The following is a 26,063-nucleotide window of genomic DNA, read 5'->3' on the forward strand; positions in this document are numbered from 1 at the left end:
GACTTGACTAGCAAGTAGGAGGAAAAAAATTTTGCAGCCAACAAGGGCTGCAATTATGTTGAACATACACATTACATAGACAGTCACGCAAACAGTCGAGAAGAAAGTTGTTATTGGACATTCCAGAGAGGTCACACACAGGCAAAGGCCAAGAAATCATATGTAAAGAACATTTCCAATTTCCTTCGAAACAGGCAACTGTTTGTCTGAATCCTACTCCTTTCATTCTACTGTTATATCGCCTGAGGACCTTTTTCTAAATGGTTTTGACTATGGACAAATTTCGTTATGGCGAATGGAGAGGTTGCATAGCGCTAGCTGGCGTGCTCTCGAGTTTATTGCCTCTTACTTCTCCTCAACCAGGTATGTACTAATTATGGAACCTAAGTTCACAGTTGCCGGGAATGTTGTAGTTTTTCCGTTGTGTTTAACTTTCGGAATCGTCATTTGAGTGTCTGCTTGAATCACCATTTGATGTCTTTTTGATGAATCGTCATATTTGGTTGACAAGATATTGTTTTATTAAAAGTAATTTCTGGTCGTGTGGAAGGATTTTTACGTATCGATTGTGGATGGAAAAGCAATCGAACTGGAGAAGACAAAGTAACATGGGTTACTGATACTAATTATATAGACGTCGGTCAGATAGCACAGGTCGTGAACGCCTATGATTACAGCGACGGTTCTTACCTAGAGTTGGATACTCTACGATATTTCCCGAAGCCTCTGAACAAAAGCTGCTATCGGTTGTCTGTGACCCCTAATATACCTTACCTCTTAAGGCTGTGGTTTAAGTTTGGAAATTACAGTGGATCCGGACAATTGCCAAGCTTCGCTTTCTCTATTGAGACACTGGATCTGTTAGCTATGGGAAACATAGCGATCTCAAATTCAGATAAAGCACTTTATAATGAAACAATATTTGTCAGTTCTGGCACAGTGCTGTACATCTGTTTGATCAGGACCTCGGAAGCTGATGATCCCTTTATCTCTGCTATCAAACTGAGGACGCTTCAACAGGGCATGTATGGACAGGCTAAGCCAGGAACGATGTTGATGTCAGTATGGAGATGACGTTGGCGGAACATTAGGTGAATATTTCCAACTGTATATATTTACCTCTAATTAAAGAAGTAGTGGTATAAAACGCTACTTGTTTTATTAATAAAAAGGTAGCACATGGGACATTTTCTATCTTTCCATCTTGGATTATATAATTTATCCAAATTTTTCGTAATATTAAAACTTTATCGCAAAATATCTTTGAGTTTGACATCCTTTGCTGTACAAAACAAACTGTTCAAAATTCTACTAACTTTTACCAATCCTATTTCTGTTGAAGAAAAATCGTTTCAATTGCTATCACTTTCCAGATCACAACAAAAGAAACTTTCATTCTCGGTTGCTTTTATGAGTAGTTGATAGTGCCGGCTGAAAGTGCTTGTCAGAGTTTTGATGCCGTTCATCCAATTGACTAAAATTGGAGGATTGAATTCATTTGGTAGCTTAACCCAATCTAGATACACTAGATTTATATCTGATTAATTGTTAATTATTTGGCCACTTTCAATACTCCCCCACAAAGCTATAATTTTTGTTTTACTATTACAGCCTTTCCCACCTCCCACCGAAATAATAGAGTTTATCAACCTTAATATAAATAACTACTCCACAACCACATGCTCTACCAACATAAACACCATAAAAAAAAATCTACTGAAAATAATTGCCATAATTCTCTAAGCTTGAATTTTCTGCCACCTTTACTTCTCTTACTTCCCTTCATTGGCTCGGCCCAATTTCGTTAAATTGGCTACGGTCTCGTAACAAGCAAGCTACTGTCTTGTTAATGTCCTCATGCGCCTCCCATCCTTTCTATTCAAAAATGATAACATTAAGCTTCATATATATATATATATACCACCGATACCATAACGCTGAATGAATTTCAATACGAGAGACAATTTTGATGTAGTAATATTCACCATTTTGAGATATTTTTGGAATTGGCTAATTTTATAGCAAACAAATTCCATTTTTAAATAAAATGGGGCTCAAAGATATTCAAAAATCTGGTTATAAATAGAACCAAAATTTTAAAAATACACTGAATTTAGGATAATCCAATGTTACGTGGGTCGAAAAACTTTGTCCCCACAGTTTTGCGCGTTAGACCCAGATACATGGGTGTTTCGAAATCACCAAATATTCTGACTACTTAGATCACCGAATACTGACCAAGAAAGAAATATCACTCTTAACATACTCTTGAACTTCTTCCAAGTAATGATGAGTTGAATGGTCTCGTATGGATTAAACAGGTATCCTGAAGACGAGCTTGACCGGATCTGGACATATAAATCAGATTTAAGTTTTTCTGATAATCATTCTTTACAGTTTGCAAGTTGTAAAGAGCCCATTTCAACAAATAATACCAGCAAACATCCTCCATCTGTTGTGATGCAAACGGCAGCGGTTACTACGGGATTCGGTTTTCAATTCACAGTAGGATCGACCAACGGTCATAAATTATTACTGCTCTTATATTTTGCAGAGATCGAGCAGCTAAATATCTCTCAATCGAGATCTTTTTACGTGGAAATAAACAGCGAAATACGGTCTGAAGCCATTAGTTCATTGAGCAATTATTCTACGTTGGAACGAACATTCATTAATAATCAAACATATGACTGCTACTTTACTTTGGTCAACACAAGTGACGCTACTAGTAATCCTATAATCAACGCTGTTGAGACTTACATAGTAGTTGACACCGAACCTGCAACATATGCACAAGATCGTAAGTTACCTTCCTAATGTTTTGAGACTGGAATTGTTGATATTATGATCCAATCTCTAACCAAGTTCTTTTGATGATGCAGTAAAAGCGCTTGAGTCTATCAAAAGCAGGTTTGGCATGAAAGGTTGGATTTCTGATCCTTGCTTTTTGGTCCCGTGGAATGGAATTGCATGTGAGAGTAGTACTACTCTACCCATAAGAATTTCGGAAATGTAAGTTAATTTCTTCGATATGTTTCGAGCTGAAATCGTATGACTGTCCAGATTCTCGGAAATGTAAGTTAATTTCTTCGATATGTTTCGAGCTGAAATCGTATGACTGTCCAGATTCAATCGTGAAATTTTATATTGACTAAAACTTGTTGCCAGCAATCTGTCAGGGAAGAACCTTACAGGATTGGTGCCTAATGATATTGGACAGTTGACCGCATTAATTAATGTGTGAGAAGAAATTAACCATATTTTAAGCCTAGTTGGACTCAAAAGAATTCTGGATGCGGTTGATGGAGGGGAACACAGTTTGTATCTGAATATTATATATCAAATCATAATATATGTGCAACATCATTTGTGTTGAAATGGCAGGTCTCTGGATAATAACTCTTTTATGGGGAATCTGCCAAATTTCTCCAGTTTAACCAAGTTGGAGAGATTGTAAGTTTCTTCTCAACATTTCAATTTTTAGTTTGTTTGTTTTTTCAACATTCAACTTTCAATTTGTCTGTTATCAGTGAGAAGAAACATTTTCATAAAACCAAAATTACTTTGCTAATCATGTAGATATCTACAAAACAACAACTTGAGCGGCACTCTTCCTTACTGGTTATGCGATCTGAAAAACCTAAAAGAGATGTACGTCGCCATTTTTCTTCTGATTCTATTTAGTTTTTGGCACATTTTATTCGAAATTTATTTCCACAATTTTATTCAGAATTAGATACGATCAAAGTAGTAAATATCGCAGTGTTTATTTTCACAGGAATATAAATAATAATAATTTTAGTGGTGTAATTCCTATCCAACTTCTTAATGGTTCATTAGTTGAGAATAATTAATATTATTTTGTTATTAATGGATAAAATAATTACGTTGTTGTAACTTTCTCCCTAGTTTAGGATTAGTTCCTATAATTATGGGGTTTGGGTGCAACTTCCTATTTCCTAGTATTGTATTTATTGATGTAATCTTTGATTGATTAATGAATAGAGTGGACGAGAGTGATCTCTCAAGTTTTGTGAGTGTAGTCTCCAGGTGCAGGCCACACCTGAGAGCTACAACTCTTTCTTTTCAATTCTGTTCACATTTTATCTTGGTATCAGAGCTCAGATTGAGTGAGCCTGATCTTTTGTCACCTGTGAGGCTGAAGTGCCTGTAGTAGCTAGCTTGCCTGTGTGGCTGGAATAGCCTGTGTGGCTTGAAGCGCCTTTGTGGCTGTGTGTACACGAGAGCTCTGTGCTCGAAAATTGAGCAGGTGGACTGCAGAACACCTGGCTCGGACTCGGAGAGGACAAGAAGGAAGAAGGGTTGAAGGAATTCTTCTATTCCTAAAGGACCTCAAGGCAATCCTTGAAGCACAAGAGGTTTGTTGCAAAAGGTTTTTTGAATAAGTTGTTTGTTAATCTTGTTTGAAGTTCTTTTGCTAATTTTGATAATGACAACTTCTACAAGTGAGTCCTCAAATTCTCCTTTCTTCACAAGATTCTTTGTTGAAGACATGAAGCAAGACTTGCTCATCATGATGGATATGGTGAGAAAAATGTATGAGGATGGAAGGAAGAGCATCACCCTTAGAGAGAAGTTGAATTACATGAAGGAAGAGAAGCAATTGCTTTCTGCCAAATTGCAAGAAATGGAGAGGCAACTTCAGATTGCAAATATGAACCTGGAAACGATGCATGAGTTGGAGACATAGCGCTTTGTTGCCAAGGAAGCCTTAGTCAAGTATCAACTTGAAGAAGAGGTAAATAATTCATGTTTGTCTTCAAATTCCTCTAACAATGTTTATATTGGTTCTTTTGAAAAACATAATAGAGGCATAGGTTCCAAGCTAATGTCCAAGATGGGCTATGAAGGAAAAGGTTTGGGCAAAAATGCACAAGGCTTTGTTGAGCCAATAATGGTTGAGGAAAGACCTAGGTATTTGGGTCTTGGCTATGGACAGTCTTATGGAGAAAGTTCCAAAGCTGCAATGAAGGCCATTGAAACAGTTCCAAGAAGGAGTTTCATTTCAGGTCTTCTACCTCAAGAGTGTAAATATTGTATTCATGGAGAATGCAATATTCCTCCATTTAAAAAACGTTGGAAGCTCTTATCAGGAGTAGTGTATCCCAAGAAGTTGGTAGATGAAAATGGATAGCCTCTTCGCCCTACCAATTGGAACATGACATCTTCCAATCGCAATCCTAGATCAACAATGGTAATAATTATTTGATATAATGTAATTTCAACTAAACAATTACATTAATGTGCTTACTAATATCATTGATATTGTACTAATGGCATTCAATATTTTTTGAAATTATGATTCGAGTAATGATGAGAAACCCACCTAGCAAATTCTAGTGCACCCTACTACAACGTCAACTCAAGATAAGGTTGCATTAAGAGCAAGACTGGGAGAATAAAAATACAAAGAATGGTTGAATCAACCACCTACTTAATTCCCACTAGGCAATGTTGTTAGATTCATTCCAGAATGATGAGTTAGGGGATAATGCTCATATCAATCATACCTTATTTGAAAGCTTGAAATATGTTGCCAACACCCCTCTCTTTGGACCTGGCGACAAGTCAAATTCTACTCAGCTGGGGACAACGCTATTGCTATACAACTTGTAAGCAAATTTTGGCATGTTGAATGCATATTTCTCGACAATATTAAGGTTAGTCACTTGCATGATCGATTAAGTCCCTTATATTTTGAGAAATCTTGTCACACAATCAACATCATTAAAATGGTTGATTTTAAGAACGTTAAATATTGACATTATACAATTATATTCCTCATCAACTGCAAGTTATTCGAAGATAAGGTTGTTCTGAGTGATAATGTCTCACTGGGAACTTGCGAAGAGGCAAAGAAGTTGTTGAAAATTTTGGGTGTTGAGTACATATCATATCATTTATGTCTGAATGATTGTATTCTATATAGAGGATAATATGCAGACAAAAAGATATGTCTGAAATGTGGGCCTGACAGGTACCATAATTAAAAAAAAATGGGTAAATCATATGGTCCTCCTCATAATATATTGAGGCACATGCCAATAACCCCAAGGATTCAAAGGCTCTTCCGTTGCAAAGTATTATCTATGCTATAGGGATGACATCCCTCACATAGAAGTGATTCAGGAGTTATGTGAATCCCAATAAATTCAATAACCATGAAGAATATAGAGGATACATGGCCTGAAAAATTCAAGGATGAAGTATGAAGTCTATTACTCAGCATAGTCATGGATGACCTCAATCCATATTCCCTCCAAAACACCAACTATTTTGTTTGGCCTAGTAGTAATCAATAACAATAGCCCCCCATGATTGTCTATGAAGAATGAACATCTTATGTTTTTTCTCATAGTCTCTGGTAGAAGACAAGTGAAGAATATAAATGTCTACTTACAACCATTAGTAAATGAATTGAAGGAATGATGGAAATGGATACATGTGTATGATGTATTAAGACCCATCACAAAAGAGGAGTTTTATGTTGTTTGACATATGTGCTTACATCATACATGATTATCCAATCTTAGGATTTTTCTCTTGTAATTACATTTTTATTGATTTGTTTATATACATATTAATATTGTTTCACATATATTTAATTTAATTCATTGCAATTTCTCTGATTTTCATGGTCTAATGTCATGTTTATAATAATTTAGGTTCTATAACAAAAGAGTATTATGAATATAAATGTTGTGGACCCTCTATTAAAGCTAACCACCTACGAAAGTCACTATATCACTACTCGAGGATAACCCAAACCAGGGAGAACCCAAAACCCTGCAATAATGACACCAACTAAATGGTTGTTTATAACATAACACAAAGTTATACAACATTTATTTTCCTATTCGCTATGTTGCTAACTTTAACTTGCTCAAATTTCTCTTAATCTCCTTGAATTTGGTTGTACTTATTTGAGCACTATACTCGATGTAGATTTTCGATAGGTAGTAAAAACGAAAAAATGATATTTTTTTTACAATGGCAATTTTTTTTTTTAAGTAATCACAAGGAATAAATTTCCTTTCTTATTACAAACAATAGGTCCTATGATTAAGTGTGACTTTTTACTGAACTTCACAATAGAGTGGACACATATTCTTTTCACTCGACTTCACAATGCAGTGGACAAGTATTCAACACAAGGATGGTGTAAAATGAGTAAAATAATAAAATGTATAAACCAGCTCCAATGAAATACAACGAAAATTTATTTAAACTATTGTTCAACAATTGCCTCGTGTTCAATGTCTGTTCATTGTACTCCTGCATACAGTTTGCCAAACGAGGTATTTGGCAATAATATCAACAAATAAACATTTAATTATTTTTTAAGTTATATTGTGGAAAATTTAAAAATATCTGATATATTTTACTAAATAATAGTGAGTAACTTAAAATTCAAAAATATGTATGTAGTTTTAATAAAACAAAAACAAGACAAAAAAATATTTATAATAAAAAAAATGAATTGTTATTTATTAAACATATTTATAATAAAAAAAATAAATTATTATTTATTAAACAAGTGTTGTAGGGCTAATAAAACAAAACAAAAAAAATTATAAAAAAAGAGAGGAGAATTTTTTTTATAATAATAAAAATGAATTGTTATTTACCAAACAAGTGTTGTAGGGCAGCTTCACCATTGCCACTCAAGTCAAAAATTATGTTATGGACAAAATTGCATAAACAATTATAATTTATATTGGTCAATGTTAACTAAATTATTTAATAGTGGTTAATAAGCAAATGACATCCTATAGTCTTGCTTCCAGAGGAACTAATAAATTGAGATGTGAAGTGGATAAATTAATTATTTTCTCATGCACATGGACTTGCATAAATTATTGTGGGCAATAACCACTAGTAAGTCTACACATTTACAATTTTACTTCTATATAAATGTTGAGAAAACATAAATAATGGTGAGAAGTAACTCATTGTAAATACAGTTATTTACATCTGATTTCTATTTTGTTTCTTCGAAGATTTGTTTAAATTCTAGTGAGAAGTAATTGATGATAGATATGTTATGTATTATGTTCAAAGGCTTACTTAAATTATAGTGAGAAATAATTAATTGTGAATATGTTATTGACTTCATTCAAAATTTAAGAATAAAAATCACTATACATATATCTAAAAATAATATATGAATATTGCCACTGTATCAATAAATTATGGCATTAAATATATGACATAATTATTATTTGTATATACATAATATTATATTGTAAACCAAAGTTATAATAAAACATTTAAATTATAATCCGATCAAATATTTGAAAAATAAATTTTTAATAATACTAAAAAATAAATATTTATGGTTAAAATTCAAATATTACAAATATTGTAAAAAACAATGGTCAATGCTCAACATAAACCAAGCAAATACATTACTAAAATCTTACCTGGAATGGACGACTAATAACAAAAGTTTGGGAATGGACGGCTAATAAGAAATGTTTAGAATCTTTCGTACATTATTTTAATAAAAACATTTACTGATGGTATTGTAAAGCACCGGGCCAATGGCAACATTCTTATTGGACAGTCGATTTTTCCTCTGAGCGCGGCTCTTATTCAATGAACTTTTTGTCATTTTTAAGAACATGTCTGTGAGGACACTCCTAGGCAGAACGTGGTGACAGAGATGGAAGTGGATGGGCATTTTGACTGGTTCATATTGTATGGATATGGCTTAGTATTGATTGCAATATACAATGGCCGCTTTAAATTTAAAATGTCGTTTGAACTTGGACAGATTCGGATTCAGCTTCCAGAGATGACGATGTTGCATTGAAAATGTCCAACAAATTCCGAGTTTCGATGTGAAGTAGGCCGCTGCACTGTATTGATTGTAGTGTCTACACCGTCCGATTGGCAAATAAGTTGCAGTCTTCCTTGGGCGGGACTCAATTATTGTTGTTTTTAATTGACTCGCTGTAGATTTCCAGCACCAACGCGCAAAAAAGATTCAGCTTCACTCGGTTTATGGCTGCCTTCTACGCCTGGCTAAATGGCTTGTACTCATTTTAAAGAAAAACACATTTTATTTTATTGGGCCCGTTATGATGTACACTTCAGACACAATGATATTATTATATGTATAGTAGTTTGACCTGTACTATACAGATTGAGTAGGTTTAATGAGTAAGAGTATGTGTTTTTTTTAAAGGTTCAAAACCAGAAGACTATAGAGAATGTATGGATGTGTTTTTTTTAAGAGGTTCAAAACCAGAAGACTATAGAGAATGTATGGTTTAGTAGACTTAACAGTAAAATGCTAGAATATGTATGCCTTGCTAGAATTAATAATCAAATAGCTTCCTTGTCCCACAACAAAAAGTCTAGTCTAATGCATAGTTACCAAATTCGGCCGAATCGGACTGAAGAATTCGAAAATTCGGCAAGATTAAACCATTAATAAGCTGAAATTCGGTTCAGACACATAATCTCCCAAATTTATTTTTAAAATTTTCTTTGATTTGTGTTCTTCAAGAAGTCGTTCCTACTCCATTTTCCGTGCCTTAGTTTCTTCATGCACTTGTAGATATTGAAGGTTGAACGTAATTCTCCATTTATATAGATGTTTAAAACTATTGAGCCATTAAAAACTTAATTTTCCGTGTTTGTTCTGCAATACTCTTAAAAAATTCATGGTTCTATTTATATCAAAGTTATTTTGATGTTTGACTTGTTATTAATTTTTACATTGTTTTTAATTTTTAAATAGTTTGTTTATTGTTAGCTTAATTTTTATATTAGAAATAATGAAGTTTTCTAAAAAAATATGTGTAAAAACTATTATTAAATAAATAGTTTTTGTATTGAATTTTTTTTTCCACATTAAAATATTTTTTTGTATTTTGGTTTTTTTGTGTTTTTTTTTTTTTTTTTTTCACAATAAAACATTTTTTTTTTTTTTTTTTCTAATTTTAATTTCTTTCTTATAATTCTTTGATGAGTGAGTAATGTAACTGGAATTATTTATTCATAATAAAATTGGTTGTAATTTAGTTTTTTAAATGGGTTGTAATTTAGTTTTTTTCTTTTAAGAAATTTGTAAAGAAAATATAGTATGGTTTCTAAATCTTTTAAACAATTAGGAAAACAACAAGATAGTTCTAATTTGATGATTCTTGATAATTCTAATTTAATGATTTTTTATCTATATTTTATTCATTTAGTAATTAGGAAATTGTCCAAATATTCGTTATTAAAAATTAAAACTTTAGTTACTATCTTTTGGTACAATTAGGAAAATAGCAAAATATTTCTAATTTGATGATTCTTGATAGTTCTAATTTAATGATTTTTTATCTATATTTTATTCAGTTAGTAATTAGAAAATTGTCTAAATATTGATCATTAACAATTACAGCATTAGTTAATATCTTTTGATTGACAAAGAGGAATTGTTTCTACTAATTCCAATATCTCATTCACTTCTATTTGAAGAGTTAGGAAAAGAACAAGAATTCTAATTTGATGATTCTTGATAGTTCTAATTTGATGATTTTTAATTTATATTTTATTTTAGTAATTAAGAAATTGCCTAAATATTTATCATTAAAAACTACAACATTAATTACTATCTTTTGATTGACCAACTTACAATTTTAAGGGTTTTTTTTCTTTAATGTTAAAGAGTTTGTTCCCCCATTGTATCTTATTCACTTCCATTGAAGAGGAGTTGTTTCTACTAATTTCCATATCTCATTCACTTCCATTCAATAATAATTGTTTCTACTAATTTCAATGTCAAATTTTATTTACAACTTCTATAATATAATTAAATTGTTAATTTAGATTATTCAAAATTTAAGAAAAAATGTTATTAATAATGGTGTAAGATGTATATTTACAAATAGTGTAAGATGTATATTGGCGAATTTTTTCCGTATTAAATTTTAGAGAGTCGAATTTTTTTCGTATCGAATCGAATTCGAATTCGAACTTGGTAACTATGGTCTAATGTACCAATTTGATACCTAATTTAACAATAACATTAACCTTCGTTAGATAATAATAATTATTATTATTTGTTAAAATAAAATAAAAAAACACTAAACCAGCATCAAATCTGAAAGAGTAACCAGACGTGGAGTCAAGGTCAAAGAAACTCTTAGGATGGACGCATCAATGAATCATTCCACATGTTTCGTACATGGGTTTAACTTTCTTTGAATTTGGCGAGACAGTCCCCGCGAGTGATCTGGTAAGCTGCGTTTAAATTATTCTAGATGGTGTTTTCTAGCGATAAACTAATTATTTTTTAATTTGTTCGGTGGTCAAAATGGGAATGTTGTTTTTATTTTTATAATTATGGGAATGTTTTTATTTTTATAAAAAAATTATTGTTCAACATCATAAAAAATTTTAAGGGCATTCAAAAACTTGAAGCTTGATAATTGCCAATTAGACTTTTAGAAATTATTGCATGATTTTATCAAAATGGTATCAAGATTTTCACATTTTTACAGCAAGATTTTAAATATCATTTATGATATAGAACAATCAATTAGTTTTTTTTTAATATGGGACTTTACAAGTATAATTTTGATTTAACTATGAGATGGTAACTTTAATATGGTGAACTTTCAAAATTTTAGAGATGCAAATCTTTTCTCAAATTTTGCACTAAAAAAATAGATTAATGCTTAGTAGATTGGGGCTAAATTGTTTCTAGACTACTTCATAAAATTCATTACAATATAGTATTTGAGAAAATAGTAAGATTAAACTTACAATGATATAATATTGAGAAAATAAATCTTAATATTTAAAACTTTATTAATAAGTGAAATATTCAGCACAAGGAAAATCAATAAAGCAAAAATATAAGTTTTCCTTATGCTACAAACTTATAAATAAGCTAGGTCACATAGGTTTGGATGTAGTGATGCTTAGTGCCTTATGCAAGGATATACAAGGGTTATACATATCCACAATGATATAATTTCCCTCTTTAAATAGGCTATATTTTACATGAAAGCCATGGACAAATAATATGAACCAATACCATGGGTCATTTTTATTTTTGTTATTATTTTATTTTTAGTGAGCTATTTTTATTTGGTTACTTTTATTTTATTTTGATCTAGTTAAAATGTTTATATTATATTACATTACATCTCTATCATATTGGCATCTACCATTACATTAGCCTAGATCCATCTTAACTCCGGATCTATCAAGCTAAAGAGATCTTGAAATTGTATTGCTAGATTTTAGTGAATTTCAATGAAAAACTATTTAGTTTATATAAATTAAACTACCCCATATATATATAAATAAATTTGATTTAGTCAAAATATTAAACATTATCTTACAATATCTCTACTATAATAAATTGAAAAAATAATTAAAATATTTACATTACATTATTTATTTATTTAACTCAACGGAAAATATTATATATATATATAATTTCTCGCCATCACAATTTTAAACATTACAATTTTAAACATTAGATTACATCTTATGTATCATCTTCTTATCTACCATAAATATGATAAAGATATTGTAAAACAGTTGTGCCTCTCTGCGTAATTACGTTACAACATCTCACAGCTCTACCATGCTGGATTTTACCGCCACTTTCTATCATAAATGGAAAAGACGACTCGCAACTATAATTTTGGGGAACACAAAACTCTAGACCTTAACTTGCAAGAGGGATGAGAACAAAAGTCTGGACATGGAAAGTTGTACATGGAAAAGACTTGACTAGCAAGTAGGAGGAAAAAAATTTTGCAGCCAACAAGGGCTGCAATTATGTTGAACATACACATTACATAGACAGTCACGCAAACAGTCGAGAAGAAAGTTGTTATTGGACATTCCAGAGAGGTCACACACAGGCAAAGGCCAAGAAATCATATGTAAAGAACATTTCCAATTTCCTTCGAAACAGGCAACTGTTTGTCTGAATCCTACTCCTTTCATTCTACTGTTATATCGCCTGAGGACCTTTTTCTAAATGGTTTTGACTATGGACAAATTTCGTTATGGCGAATGGAGAGGTTGCATAGCGCTAGCTGGCGTGCTCTCGAGTTTATTGCCTCTTACTTCTCCTCAACCAGGTATGTACTAATTATGGAACCTAAGTTCACAGTTGCCGGGAATGTTGTAGTTTTTCCGTTGTGTTTAACTTTCGGAATCGTCATTTGAGTGTCTGCTTGAATCACCATTTGATGTCTTTTTGATGAATCGTCATATTTGGTTGACAAGATATTGTTTTATTAAAAGTAATTTCTGGTCGTGTGGAAGGATTTTTACGTATCGATTGTGGATGGAAAAGCAATCGAACTGGAGAAGACAAAGTAACATGGGTTACTGATACTAATTATATAGACGTCGGTCAGATAGCACAGGTCGTGAACGCCTATGATTACAGCGACGGTTCTTACCTAGAGTTGGATACTCTACGATATTTCCCGAAGCCTCTGAACAAAAGCTGCTATCGGTTGTCTGTGACCCCTAATATACCTTACCTCTTAAGGCTGTGGTTTAAGTTTGGAAATTACAGTGGATCCGGACAATTGCCAAGCTTCGCTTTCTCTATTGAGACACTGGATCTGTTAGCTATGGGAAACATAGCGATCTCAAATTCAGATAAAGCACTTTATAATGAAACAATATTTGTCAGTTCTGGCACAGTGCTGTACATCTGTTTGATCAGGACCTCGGAAGCTGATGATCCCTTTATCTCTGCTATCAAACTGAGGACGCTTCAACAGGGCATGTATGGACAGGCTAAGCCAGGAACGATGTTGATGTCAGTATGGAGATGACGTTGGCGGAACATTAGGTGAATATTTCCAACTGTATATATTTACCTCTAATTAAAGAAGTAGTGGTATAAAACGCTACTTGTTTTATTAATAAAAAGGTAGCACATGGGACATTTTCTATCTTTCCATCTTGGATTATATAATTTATCCAAATTTTTCGTAATATTAAAACTTTATCGCAAAATATCTTTGAGTTTGACATCCTTTGCTGTACAAAACAAACTGTTCAAAATTCTACTAACTTTTACCAATCCTATTTCTGTTGAAGAAAAATCGTTTCAATTGCTATCACTTTCCAGATCACAACAAAAGAAACTTTCATTCTCGGTTGCTTTTATGAGTAGTTGATAGTGCCGGCTGAAAGTGCTTGTCAGAGTTTTGATGCCGTTCATCCAATTGACTAAAATTGGAGGATTGAATTCATTTGGTAGCTTAACCCAATCTAGATACACTAGATTTATATCTGATTAATTGTTAATTATTTGGCCACTTTCAATACTCCCCCACAAAGCTATAATTTTTGTTTTACTATTACAGCCTTTCCCACCTCCCACCGAAATAATAGAGTTTATCAACCTTAATATAAATAACTACTCCACAACCACATGCTCTACCAACATAAACACCATAAAAAAAAATCTACTGAAAATAATTGCCATAATTCTCTAAGCTTGAATTTTCTGCCACCTTTACTTCTCTTACTTCCCTTCATTGGCTCGGCCCAATTTCGTTAAATTGGCTACGGTCTCGTAACAAGCAAGCTACTGTCTTGTTAATGTCCTCATGCGCCTCCCATCCTTTCTATTCAAAAATGATAACATTAAGCTTCATATATATATATATATACCACCGATACCATAACGCTGAATGAATTTCAATACGAGAGACAATTTTGATGTAGTAATATTCACCATTTTGAGATATTTTTGGAATTGGCTAATTTTATAGCAAACAAATTCCATTTTTAAATAAAATGGGGCTCAAAGATATTCAAAAATCTGGTTATAAATAGAACCAAAATTTTAAAAATACACTGAATTTAGGATAATCCAATGTTACGTGGGTCGAAAAACTTTGTCCCCACAGTTTTGCGCGTTAGACCCAGATACATGGGTGTTTCGAAATCACCAAATATTCTGACTACTTAGATCACCGAATACTGACCAAGAAAGAAATATCACTCTTAACATACTCTTGAACTTCTTCCAAGTAATGATGAGTTGAATGGTCTCGTATGGATTAAACAGGTATCCTGAAGACGAGCTTGACCGGATCTGGACATATAAATCAGATTTAAGTTTTTCTGATAATCATTCTTTACAGTTTGCAAGTTGTAAAGAGCCCATTTCAACAAATAATACCAGCAAACATCCTCCATCTGTTGTGATGCAAACGGCAGCGGTTACTACGGGATTCGGTTTTCAATTCACAGTAGGATTGACCAACGGTCATAAATTATTACTGCTCTTATATTTTGCAGAGATAGAGCAGCTAAATATCTCTCAATCGAGATCTTTTTACGTGGAAATAAACAGCGAAATACGGTCTGAAGCCATTAGTTCATTGAGCAATTATTCTACCTTGGAACGAACATTCATTAATAATCAAACAGATGACTGCTACTTTACTTTGGTCAACACAAGTGACGCTACTAGTAATCCTATAATCAACGCTGTTGAGACTTACATAGTAGTTGACACCGAACCTGCAACATATGCACAAGATCGTAAGTTACCTTCCTAATGTTTTGAGACTGGAATCGTTGATATTATGATCCAATCTCTAACCAAGTTCTTTTGATGATGCAGTAAAAGCGCTTGAGTCTATCAAAAGCAGGTTTGGCATGAAAGGTTGGATTTCTGATCCTTGCTTTTTGGTCCCGTGGAATGGAATTGCATGTGAGAGTAGTACTACTCTACCCATAAGAATTTCGGAAATGTAAGTTAATTTCTTCGATATGTTTCGAGCTGAAATCGTATGACTGTCCAGATTCAATCGTGAAATTTTATATTGACTAAAACTTGTTGCCAGCAATCTGTCAGGGAAGAACCTTACAGGATTGGTGCCTAATGATATTGGACAGTTGCCCGCATTAATTAATGTGTGAGAAGAAATTAACCATATTTTAAGCCTAGTTGGACTCAAAAGAATTCTGGATGCGGTTGATGGAGGGGAACACAGTTTGTATCTGAATATTATATATCAAATCATAATATATGTGCAACATCATTTGTGTTGAAATGGCAGGTCTCTGGATAATAACTCTTTTATGGGGAATCTGCCAAATTTCTCCAGTTTAACCAAGTTGGAGAGATTGTAAGTTTCTTCTCAACATTTCAATTTTCAGTTTGTTTGTTTTTTCAACATTCAACTTTCAATTTGTCTGTTTTCAGTGAGCAGAAACATTTTCATAAAACCAAAATTACTTTGCTAATCATGTAGATATCTACAAAACAACAACTTGAGCGGCACTCTTCCTTACTGGTTATGCGATCTGAAAAACCTAAAAGAGATGTACGTCGCCATTTTTCTTCTGATTCTATTTAGTTTTTGGCACATTTTATTCGAAATTTATTTCCACAATTTTATTCAGAATTAGATACGATCAAAGTAGTAAATATCGCAGTGTTTATTTTCACAGGAATATAAATAATAATAATTTTAGTGGTGTAATTCCTATCCAACTTCTTAATGGTTCATTGAAATTCAGGTAACTATATCCTATTTTATATTCCTTATGTTTTGACATAAATCATTAGAGATTTCAATTTTTCTTTCCTACTTTCTATAAAAGAAATGTCATCGACAAATTAAGACAATAATCAATCCAGCTCAGATTCTCGTTAATAGTACTAGAGGACGTTCATGGATAATCTCTATCTTTGGTCTACTGCAGTTACTGTGGAAACTCCTACTTACCTATGCATAAAGGGAAATGCATTCTGCATACTACAAATAAGAACAAAAGGAAGGTTTTGCTCGGAACGATAGTCGGCGTTATTCTAATCATCGCTTCAGCAATGATAGCGGCAATTGCTGTGTATTACAACAAATTCAGGGGAAAAGAACAGGGCGTTGCCGACAAAAGATGCGGGCAGGAAATGGAACCAAGATCTTTCTTGTACCAAGGTTAATAAATACTAATAATATTAAATATATTATAATACGATACATAATGGTAGTCATCCCTGTAAATGAAATTAGCTTATATTAGCTTAGATTGATTGATTGATTGGTGGTGCTGTGATTCTCAGTAACTTTATTTTCCCTTCATTGGTTACAGATTATTCGATGGTTATGGTGCCAAGTTCAACGAAATCCCAAGCCTTCACTCTAGATGAGATGATAGCGGCCACACAGACCTTTAGTCAAGAGATCGGGCGAGGGGGATTTGGATCGGTGTTTTTGGGTAAATTGCCCCAAGGAAGATACATAGCCGTCAAAGTGCTCTCACAGTCCTCGCGACAAGGATTTAAAGAGTTCTTAAATGAGGTGAATTTCAGATATATCTTCAATCATGTAATATGGTTCAATTTGGATTTAATGCAAAAAAATTCTTACCACAGAATCATGGTTTGAAACCATTTATGATGTATTGTAAAATTCACGCGAACGGTTATTTGATGAACAGGTTGATCTTTTTTCCAGAATCCATCATAGAAACTTGGTCTCTTTACTAGGCTATTGTAACGAATCAAGAGAAGTTATGCTTATCTACGAGTACATGTCAGGAGGCTCCCTAAGGGATCACCTTTATGGTAAATACTTCTGCTAAGAGATATATGTTTATTTGAGTTGATAAAATAGCTAAGATAACCAACATGGGTTCTTTTCCAGGTCCTAGTGCACATCATTCCAAATTAAATTGGAGAACCAGGCTCAAAATAGCTCTAGATGCAGCACAAGGTTACTCTTTCTCTTAGTTAATTTGATGCACATTGATTCTTTTTATCTAAATGTGCGTTGTGAAGTATCGAGAATAATAAAATAGCCGTAAATTTCTAAATTTCTACTTAATATTACTAAGGACAAATAATGAGGAACGACATATCTCGCTTATACACCTATGGTTTCTATTCAAAGGACTGGAATACCTGCACGTCGGTTGCACCCCAAAAATAATTCACAGGGATATCAAGACTGCCAACATCCTTTTAGACAGTGATTTGAATGGAAAAGTAGCAGATTTTCGCCTTTCAAGGATGACTGATGATGGGGAGGCTACTCATGTTACGACTGCTGTAAAAGGAACTGCAGGATACCTGGATCCAGAGTATGTTGGACATATATAGGTTGCATCTATTTGCAATATTCTGATGCTAAGAAATTCAAGGCATTTTGCTTTTCCATTGTAATTTTTTGTGAGACACTTGACAGGTATTTCAGTACTCAAATGTTGATGGAGAAGAGCGATGTGTATAGTTTTGGAGTGGTTTTGCTGGAGGTCATATGTGGTAGACAACCCATAGATCTAAAACTACCTGTAGAGCAACTGAACATCATTAGATGGGTAAGTAATTTTACCATCAATTAATATTTATAGGAATTCCTAGAGTGCATTTCTCCAAGACTAACAATAATTATCGGCATATCTACAGGTGACACCTTTCGTAATGGACAATGATAATCCTGGCAAAACAGCAGAAATCATCGACAAGAAGTTGGATGGAGGTTACGACATGATGTCTATCACTGGTGTTGCCAAAGTAGCGATGAGATGTGTTCACAATGAACCGTCGGGTAGGCCGAGCGTGAGTGAGGTAGTTGCAGAGCTGAAAGAGGCTATCAAACATGAGGATCATCGTGCTTCTACGATTTCAATTTCAGAGGAAATTGTTGGTGAAAGTAGCGATTTTGTGCCAGGCTCGGTCTCTTTATTGGCAGGTTCGAGTGGACCTAGAGGAATGGTGTGGAGTGATAATAGCTCCAACATTTCTCAAGTGGGAAGATGAGTAGGGACGTTGGTGAAGAAGTCAAACATACAAGTCCTCATGATGACAGCGTTGCCCGGACGTGGAACTACGCTTCTAATTTCTATATACCAAAGACGTGGAACTTTTAAGTTTCTTGCTTGAAGATCACGTAAATTCTAACTATCTCAGCAAATGCTGGGTGGGGCATACACAACCAGACATCCTTATCAATAAAATTTGATGATGTACATGCATTTTTTATTTCGTGTTATTGGTTATAAGATGGGAAGCTTTTTGGTTGTATTTGTAGTCTCATTTGTGTAGAATTTGGTTCGGATTGGTTGGAAAGATAAATTAGAATTATGAATTTTAACTAATCTCAAAGTTTGAATTATAATTTTTTCATAAGTTAGGAATTTTTTAAAATTCTTAAAATGTTAAATCCATAGTGCAATAAATAAATTTAATCAGAATTATTTATAATCTACCAAAAACTTCAAACCAAACCATAAAATATTTAGAAAATATTATATACAAAATACTTAAACTGACCTTTAAAAATAATTTTTATTTTAGTTTTTTTAAACCATAAAAAAATCCTATCACATATTAAAATTCAAAAATTAAAAATATTTGTAAATTTTTATAAAGATATTATATTATATAACATGTATGCGAGACTTTCAATCGTATTTGGAATTTCACAAATTATACCATATAGAGTTTGACAGTAAAAACGTGCCATCCCGGCCAACATGGTCAATTTAACTGTATGGATGGAGAGAATCGTTTTTTTAATCTTGATTAATATTAACTTTTTAATTTTTTATATATTAGTAATTGTTTCTAAATTTACAAAGAAAAATGGAAGGAATAAAAGATTTGGGAAGATCATCTTGTCATGAATAAAGGCCACTAGTGAATGCATGTGCATAACCTATGCCAAATTTTCCAATAAGATTTTCACGAGCTTGCTAGCGGAAGAGCTTGATTAAGATCTTGTGTCCACATAGAATTTTCTCATCTTATATTGAGTAATTGAAGTCGGTTTAGTGAAAGGAGGAGCAGACAAATGTTCAAGGTGTGAGGCTGTAATATTTTCACGGGCTTGATAGCAGAAGAGTTGGGTAAGATCAAGAACTTGTGTCCAGAGCAAAGCTTCTAGTCCCACATTTTGTAATTCAGGTTGGTTAAGCGAAAGGAGGGGTAGACAAAGGTTATCGAGTTACCGTTAGTGAAACTTTTTGAAATTTTTTTCCGGTGGGTTTTTCTGGTCTAATTTCTCTAAAATCTCGTAGAAATTTATTGAAATCACAAGTTTGATGGTTAACCCATGCACAATCGGAGTGCCTTAGGGCTTTTTCAAGATGTTGAATCCATATACACAGTCAAAAAACCAGCGTAAATAACACAAATCAAGATTTCACCTCAAATTTTTCTGCGAAAATCTGGCACCGGAAAGTCCAAAAAGTCGCACTAAAGACAACTCCCAAAGGTTATAGTCACAAGGCCCTAAGATTTGATTAGAAAACTTGACATATGAAGTGTTTGTGAAGAAAAGAATTGATGTGAGAAGTAAAGCTCGTAGTCATGTTTTTTGTAATCCAAATCTGGTAAATGAAGGTTCGAGTTGCAAGGCTACAAGATTTCCAAGAACTCGGTAGTAAAAGATATTTTCAAGAATAATTTTGCATCCAAAGCATAGCTCCTCATCTTAAGTTGTGTATTTCAAGTCGATTAAGGAACATGAGTAGTAGACAAAGCTTCGAGTCACAGGATTTTGACTACGGAGAGTGCCATGTTGAGAACCCCGACATCAACATCGATCTTGGCTTGTGGGCATTTGAAACCTCATAGAACCAGGGGGCTCCCATCAACAGAGGGATGGTGATCTTCATCTGGGGATTTGGGTCCAGTAACAGAAAGATGAGGCATGAGACATCAGAGGAAAACCATGGCAGACAATGTTCAGAGTGCATCATGTAAAAGAATGATTTGAGGGATGAAGATGAAAATGGATGCATCTAATTGACTGGGATGAACAGTATTTGTGCAACCCAACCCCACAAAGAGACACCTTCGATGTAATTACAATAGAGAACAATCAAATGTTGACCTATTAATTCCACTTTGATTATTATTTTTTGTCCAAATACATTTTTCATTGTTCAAATCTTATTTTCATTCAATATACAAACACATAATTTTTTCACGCTATATAATCTTTTTATTAAAAAGTATGACAAATAGTGATAATAATTATCCATAATCCATATTTGCAAACCATTAACAATGAGAAGAATGTAAACGATGCATCTCATGCTTATTGAAACCTAACATTCACCCTACCTTACCTCAATGAGAATAGATTCACAATTGTTAGTCTGCTCATGATTTTGACATTGTATTTTCAAATATATGTGACATAGCATTTGTTAAGGACTTATAAGGTGTTATAGAGTGTGCATTTGGTATTCTCATTGATCAAACCTCCGAAAATGGTGTTGATTATATTCAAAGAATCATTGGTGTGACAAGACTCGAGTGTAAGTTGGTAGTGATGTAGATGGAGGACGAGAAGTGTATGAATGGGGTGTGTAAGTGGTTGTCTACTACTGAGGCAAAACTTGTGAAACAGTCACAGGTTATCAAGACATTGTCCGATAATATCTTGGATTTGTCTAGGAGGCTGGAGGAAGCTGAGGATGACGATGACGACGATGTTTATGTGAGGCCGAATGTCCAGGGGGAGGATCAGGTTGCATATCTATAGAGGATGGAGATAGAAGATCCAGACAGGTGGATTGAGCTAATTAGTGAGGGAGAGCCTTCAAGCTCTACTCCCTCCACATCTTCTTAGATGACTTAAAAGATGGGGCTCATTGTTAGTTGCTCATGGCAGTGGGTCCTTTAAATAGGTTGAGTAGGTATTGCAGATAGATGGTGCAGGAATGGGTTGGCATTAACATCATCACATGTTGCAGATGGGATGGAATTTCCATGGACCTCAGCATGGGGTTGGAGTAGATTCTTGATGAGTCCGAGATGTGGCAGAGTTTGAGAAAAGATTGGTGAAGGCATAAGGATGTGCATTCTTATGATTTGAGCGTGACAGTTGGATTGATCACCCAACTAGTTCGAGTCATGGGGGTCGACAATGTGCAAAGATGTGTCAGCATTATGTTGGAGTATCATGACGACAGTTCACGATGGGACGACACATGGTGGAGACGATCGTTTTTCATATGTTGCAAGGATGTTTGTGGTGTATGGACTGGTTGATATCATGGATCGAGGATATGGTTGTTATCTTGGTGACAGATGGTTACTAGGATGAGATATTGTCGAGGACGACAGTGATTTCAGGTGGGGGAGGATGTAACGCCCCGAGGTTCGTGTGACGGACAGGCGCCTCACCGGATGAGCGATAAGCTGGGGAGAAGAAGTGTGGAGGATGCACAAGGTGAACCACAAGCCGTGCAGAGTGTTTTGGAGAAAGTGCGATGAAGAATGAACGACGGTTTACATATATTGTGTGGGCCGTCCCCGGGTGCCCCAAACGATGGGCAGGTCGACGAGCGAGTGGGTGCACGATGGGGCGGTCGAACAGCGAGTTGGGTGTGCCAACGATGTAAACGGTGGACAGGCCAACAACTATGAGGAGATTGGCAGGTCGACTGGGTGCTTGGTCGCATGGGTTGGCGAGCATACAAGTAGAAGGAAAAGTTGGAGAGTTAGGCAAGCAATCAAGCAATTAGATCAATGAGTTGGATCAACCACGGAAGTGCGAGCTAAGGCATAGAGCTGTAATTGGGCGCAGGTCAGGTGTATGAGCCCGGGTTGAACGGGCGGGCAACACAGTTTGGTTGGCAGGTTGAGTAGGCGAGTGTGCACAGAGACAGGGTGGGTGACCTGCATAGGGTGTCGGCTGAGCAACGGTGCAGTCGTCGGGTGAACGCACATGGTAGGTAGGCCAGGTGACCCGCGAAGGGCGTCGGGCGAACATATCATGTAGTGGCCAGTTAGGTGCGCACGGTGGGCAAGCCAAGTGACCAACGGAGAGCGCGGGCAGACATATCGTGCAGCGGTCGGTTGGAGTGAATGGGCGACCCGTGGTTGGGCGTGTCGTGCATGGTGGTAAAGTGGTGAGCCGGGTGGATGGGTGATCCGTGGTTGGGTGCACCGGGCAAGGCCAAACGAAGGTGAACTGGGTGGACAGGCGACCCGCATTAGGCACACTGGGCACGGTGAAACGAAGAGTGAAGTGCTGGTTTGGTGAACGGAGGTGTGACTCATGCGGAGGGCACCCGAGTGAGGTGACACGGAAACGGCGAGCTTGCTCGAGTTGGGAAAATGACACGACGAAGTTGGAAATTTGACTAAATGTAAATTTGGGGTTTCCCAAGATTTGACTTGTACTTTGTAAAAGTGAAGATTATATATATTGATTCAGGCAGACTCATATTGCAGGGAGTTGCCCCTCCCTTTATATTGTTGTGCAATTGTTCATGTTATTGCTGTTTATGATGAATATGTATGGGTTTCATCTTGTATAAAGGATAAAGATAATACTTGGTAACAAAAAATAAACTAAGTACGAATGTTAGGTGTAGTCCATAGTCATAAGTATTGGTGAAAAGAAATTGGTCGATGGTGCTGCACCTCGCTATAGTGTGGTTGGAAGATTATTGCCAGTGTAGGGGCGTGACACTCTGGGCTTTATTGCCTTGTGTACTATGAGCAAAAATATAGAGAATATCACCAAAGTAGGTGTCCTTGCTCACTTGATTTTGTTTCTTCATGATGTAGATAGAGACGCGACGGAGAAATCATTGGAAATTCTGGAGGCACTCTCCACCATTTCAGAAGGTTAGTTTATCATACAAGGCCATGCGCTAACGGTAGCGACTATTGTTAGAAGCATACTGGCGGCGTATGATGTTGGAACGAGTTATGCAGTTGGGATTCTATTGAGAGTCTGCTTCGATTTTTAACAAGAGTTGTTGGCATCAAGGTCAAATTGATGTCCAATCTCTTCAATGGAGACTGGGTCCCAAGGAAAATTTTAAGGATAAATTTTTTTTTTGAAGTTTAAAAACATTAGCGAATCTCACTAATCCCTAATATGCAAACTATAAAATGTTTATTGATATATTTGTAAAATTATTCAAATTTATAATGATTTTATATATAGTCTATATATAATGTTGGTGATTTTTAAGGTAAAATAATTTTATATTCTAAAATTTGGGTGAAACATCTTTTATAAAAATTGGAAATTGACGAATCTTTTTTTGTAGAAAAATAATGCAAAATTAGCCCACTCGGCGAATATTAGCCCCTAAAATTTTTCATCATAAGTCTTGGTTGGGCTCAGCGTTGGGGCGACGTTGTCCATGGATTCTTTCGACGTTGTGCAGACTATGGGTAGGAAAAATATCAACACAGGTGAAGACTCGAATGTCTAACGACCATAAAAGCCATATAGTTAAAGTGGATTGGAATGAGAAAGACAAACATCTAAATATCTGATTGGCAAGATCTGTTCAAGCCAAGCCAGTAGAAGAACACCTTCAATGTAATTATAATCAATTAATGTTACATTGAAGTCTAGCATAACTCATGTGCTCATATAAAATTCCTATTGAAAACTTAAGTTGTTTTTAATAACTATATCCCGAGAAACACAAGTATTTTATCTTTTATGTGATACCATACTTCCCCAAGATATAGATATATATATATATATATATATATATATATATATATATATATATAATAAAGAAATATATTTTAATTAACTTATATATTATTTAATTTTATTATAAATATTATTTAAAATAATTCTTATAAAATTGATTTATTTTTATAAAATTAATAAATAAAAATTCAAAAAATTTAATAAAATTTAAGTATACAGTTTGAGTGGGCTTAATGGTTAAGAGCACGTGTTTCTTCCTAACAGGTCACAAGTTCAAAAACTAGAGGGGATAGAGTATATGTGCCTTCGTAAACTTAGTAATCAAATCGCTAGGCAGAAGTAGGTCCCTTATCCCATAAACAAGGGAGTCTCATACACCAATTTGATGTCTGGCTTAACTGTGACCCTAAAATTAGATAATTATAATAATAATAATTATAGTAGTATCACATTATATTACCTACCTCATTTATTTACAACTTTGAAGTATATCGAAGCTCTCACAAAATATATCGCATAAAGATTGACGGAGTAAGAACGTCCGATTCCAAATAGAGTGACCAAATTAACCTCATCGACATCGAGAATTTTTCTTAACCCTGATTAATATCGAGTATGTTCCAACATTTTATATACTATAATCAATCAATTTATATCAAAGTTCGATGTCTAACATGGAATTCTTATTAGTCCCTGCCCCTTCAGGGTTGCAGGGACTATAGTTATCATTTTTCAGCGCATATTAGTTTGACACAGAAACCTACCATCTTCTTTCCCATTTAACCAAAGTTTTTTATATTAATAAAATGCTTTTTCCCTTTATCCAATCAACTAAATAATATTTTTCATTTTAACCAATAAAAAAAACCATTATTTTATTTGGCCTCATATCGAGGCAGCAAATTTAAATGGTATTCTTCATTGCAAAACTTAGATTAATAAAAGAGGTAGTCATCTAACTATTGATGTAGATTATTGTTGTTTTAATATTAACATTAAAGTATAGACATTAAATGTCTAGTTACATCCATCCTAACTTAAGCTTCAAGAAGATAAAAAATTATATAACATAATATTTTTGTGACCTGTCTAAGACCTACGCATGATACTAACCATATTTTCCTGCCATATACAGATTTTTGTTTGGATTAGATTAGTTTTATGCTATTAAGAGTAATAATAGCAAGGTGTTTTACTTATTTTGGAGTTAGAGCAAGTTGCACGGTCAAGATCGAACAAAGAGAAGATTCAGGTATGTACAACCCACTAGCTTAGCAAGTTAAATGAACAAAGTAGAGTTGTAGATCCTGCCACAAGCAAGCAACTACTGAATGACCATACCGACCTTCAAACCCAAGAAAATAAGTAAATAAAATATATAAATACTTGAAATATCTCCTTTTCTATTATTCTGTATGAAATTTTCTATTATTATGTATGAAGATTTTGTGTAACCTTGTTTTCTATTATTTTGTATGAGCTCGTTTATTATTTTGTATGAGTATTGTGTGTAATCTTGTTTATTATCCTATCAGGATTAGCCCTAACACTTAGCATTCATTGGAAAAGGCGAACTCTACGGGTTTGGGGTTGAGCAGGCCTTTCTTGAACAACTGT

At 34.3% G+C, this 26,063-nt stretch overlaps 1 protein-coding gene and 1 pseudogene across 1 annotated transcript; both read left to right on the forward strand.

Moving 5' to 3' along the window:
* The first annotated feature begins 272 nt into the window (after window positions 1-272).
* Window positions 273-3,244, forward strand: LOC149189221 (putative LRR receptor-like serine/threonine-protein kinase At1g51860). Its single transcript, XM_089410151.1, has 5 exons — window positions 273-363; window positions 512-1,058; window positions 2,322-2,800; window positions 2,883-3,012; window positions 3,169-3,244. The coding sequence occupies exons 1-5, from the start codon at window positions 273-275 to the stop codon at window positions 3,242-3,244; spliced, it is 1,323 nt and encodes a 440-aa protein (XP_089266277.1).
* Window positions 3,245-13,018: 9,774 nt separating this feature from the next.
* LOC149189222 (putative LRR receptor-like serine/threonine-protein kinase At5g48740) lies at window positions 13,019-18,786 on the forward strand (annotated as a pseudogene).
* Window positions 18,787-26,063: the final 7,277 nt, after the last annotated feature.

The sequence above is a fragment of the Pinus tabuliformis genome, chromosome 3_1 (assembly GCF_031772625.1).
Source record: "Pinus tabuliformis cultivar Carrire ecotype Pingquan chromosome 3_1, CPIR1, whole genome shotgun sequence".
In the NCBI taxonomy this organism is placed as follows: Eukaryota; Viridiplantae; Streptophyta; class Pinopsida; order Pinales; family Pinaceae; genus Pinus; species Pinus tabuliformis.

Bases quoted from the DNA above. Each gene is read 5' to 3' on its own strand.
- LOC149189221 (XM_089410151.1), top strand. From the start codon at position 273: ATGGACAAATTTCGTTATGGCGAATGGAGAGGTTGCATAGCGCTAGCT. The intron at 1,059-2,321 runs GTCAGTATGGAG...TGGATTAAACAG, and splicing joins AAGCCAGGAACGATGTTGAT to GTATCCTGAAGACGAGCTTG. The intron at 3,013-3,168 runs GTAAGTTAATTT...ACTTGTTGCCAG, and splicing joins CCCATAAGAATTTCGGAAAT to CAATCTGTCAGGGAAGAACC.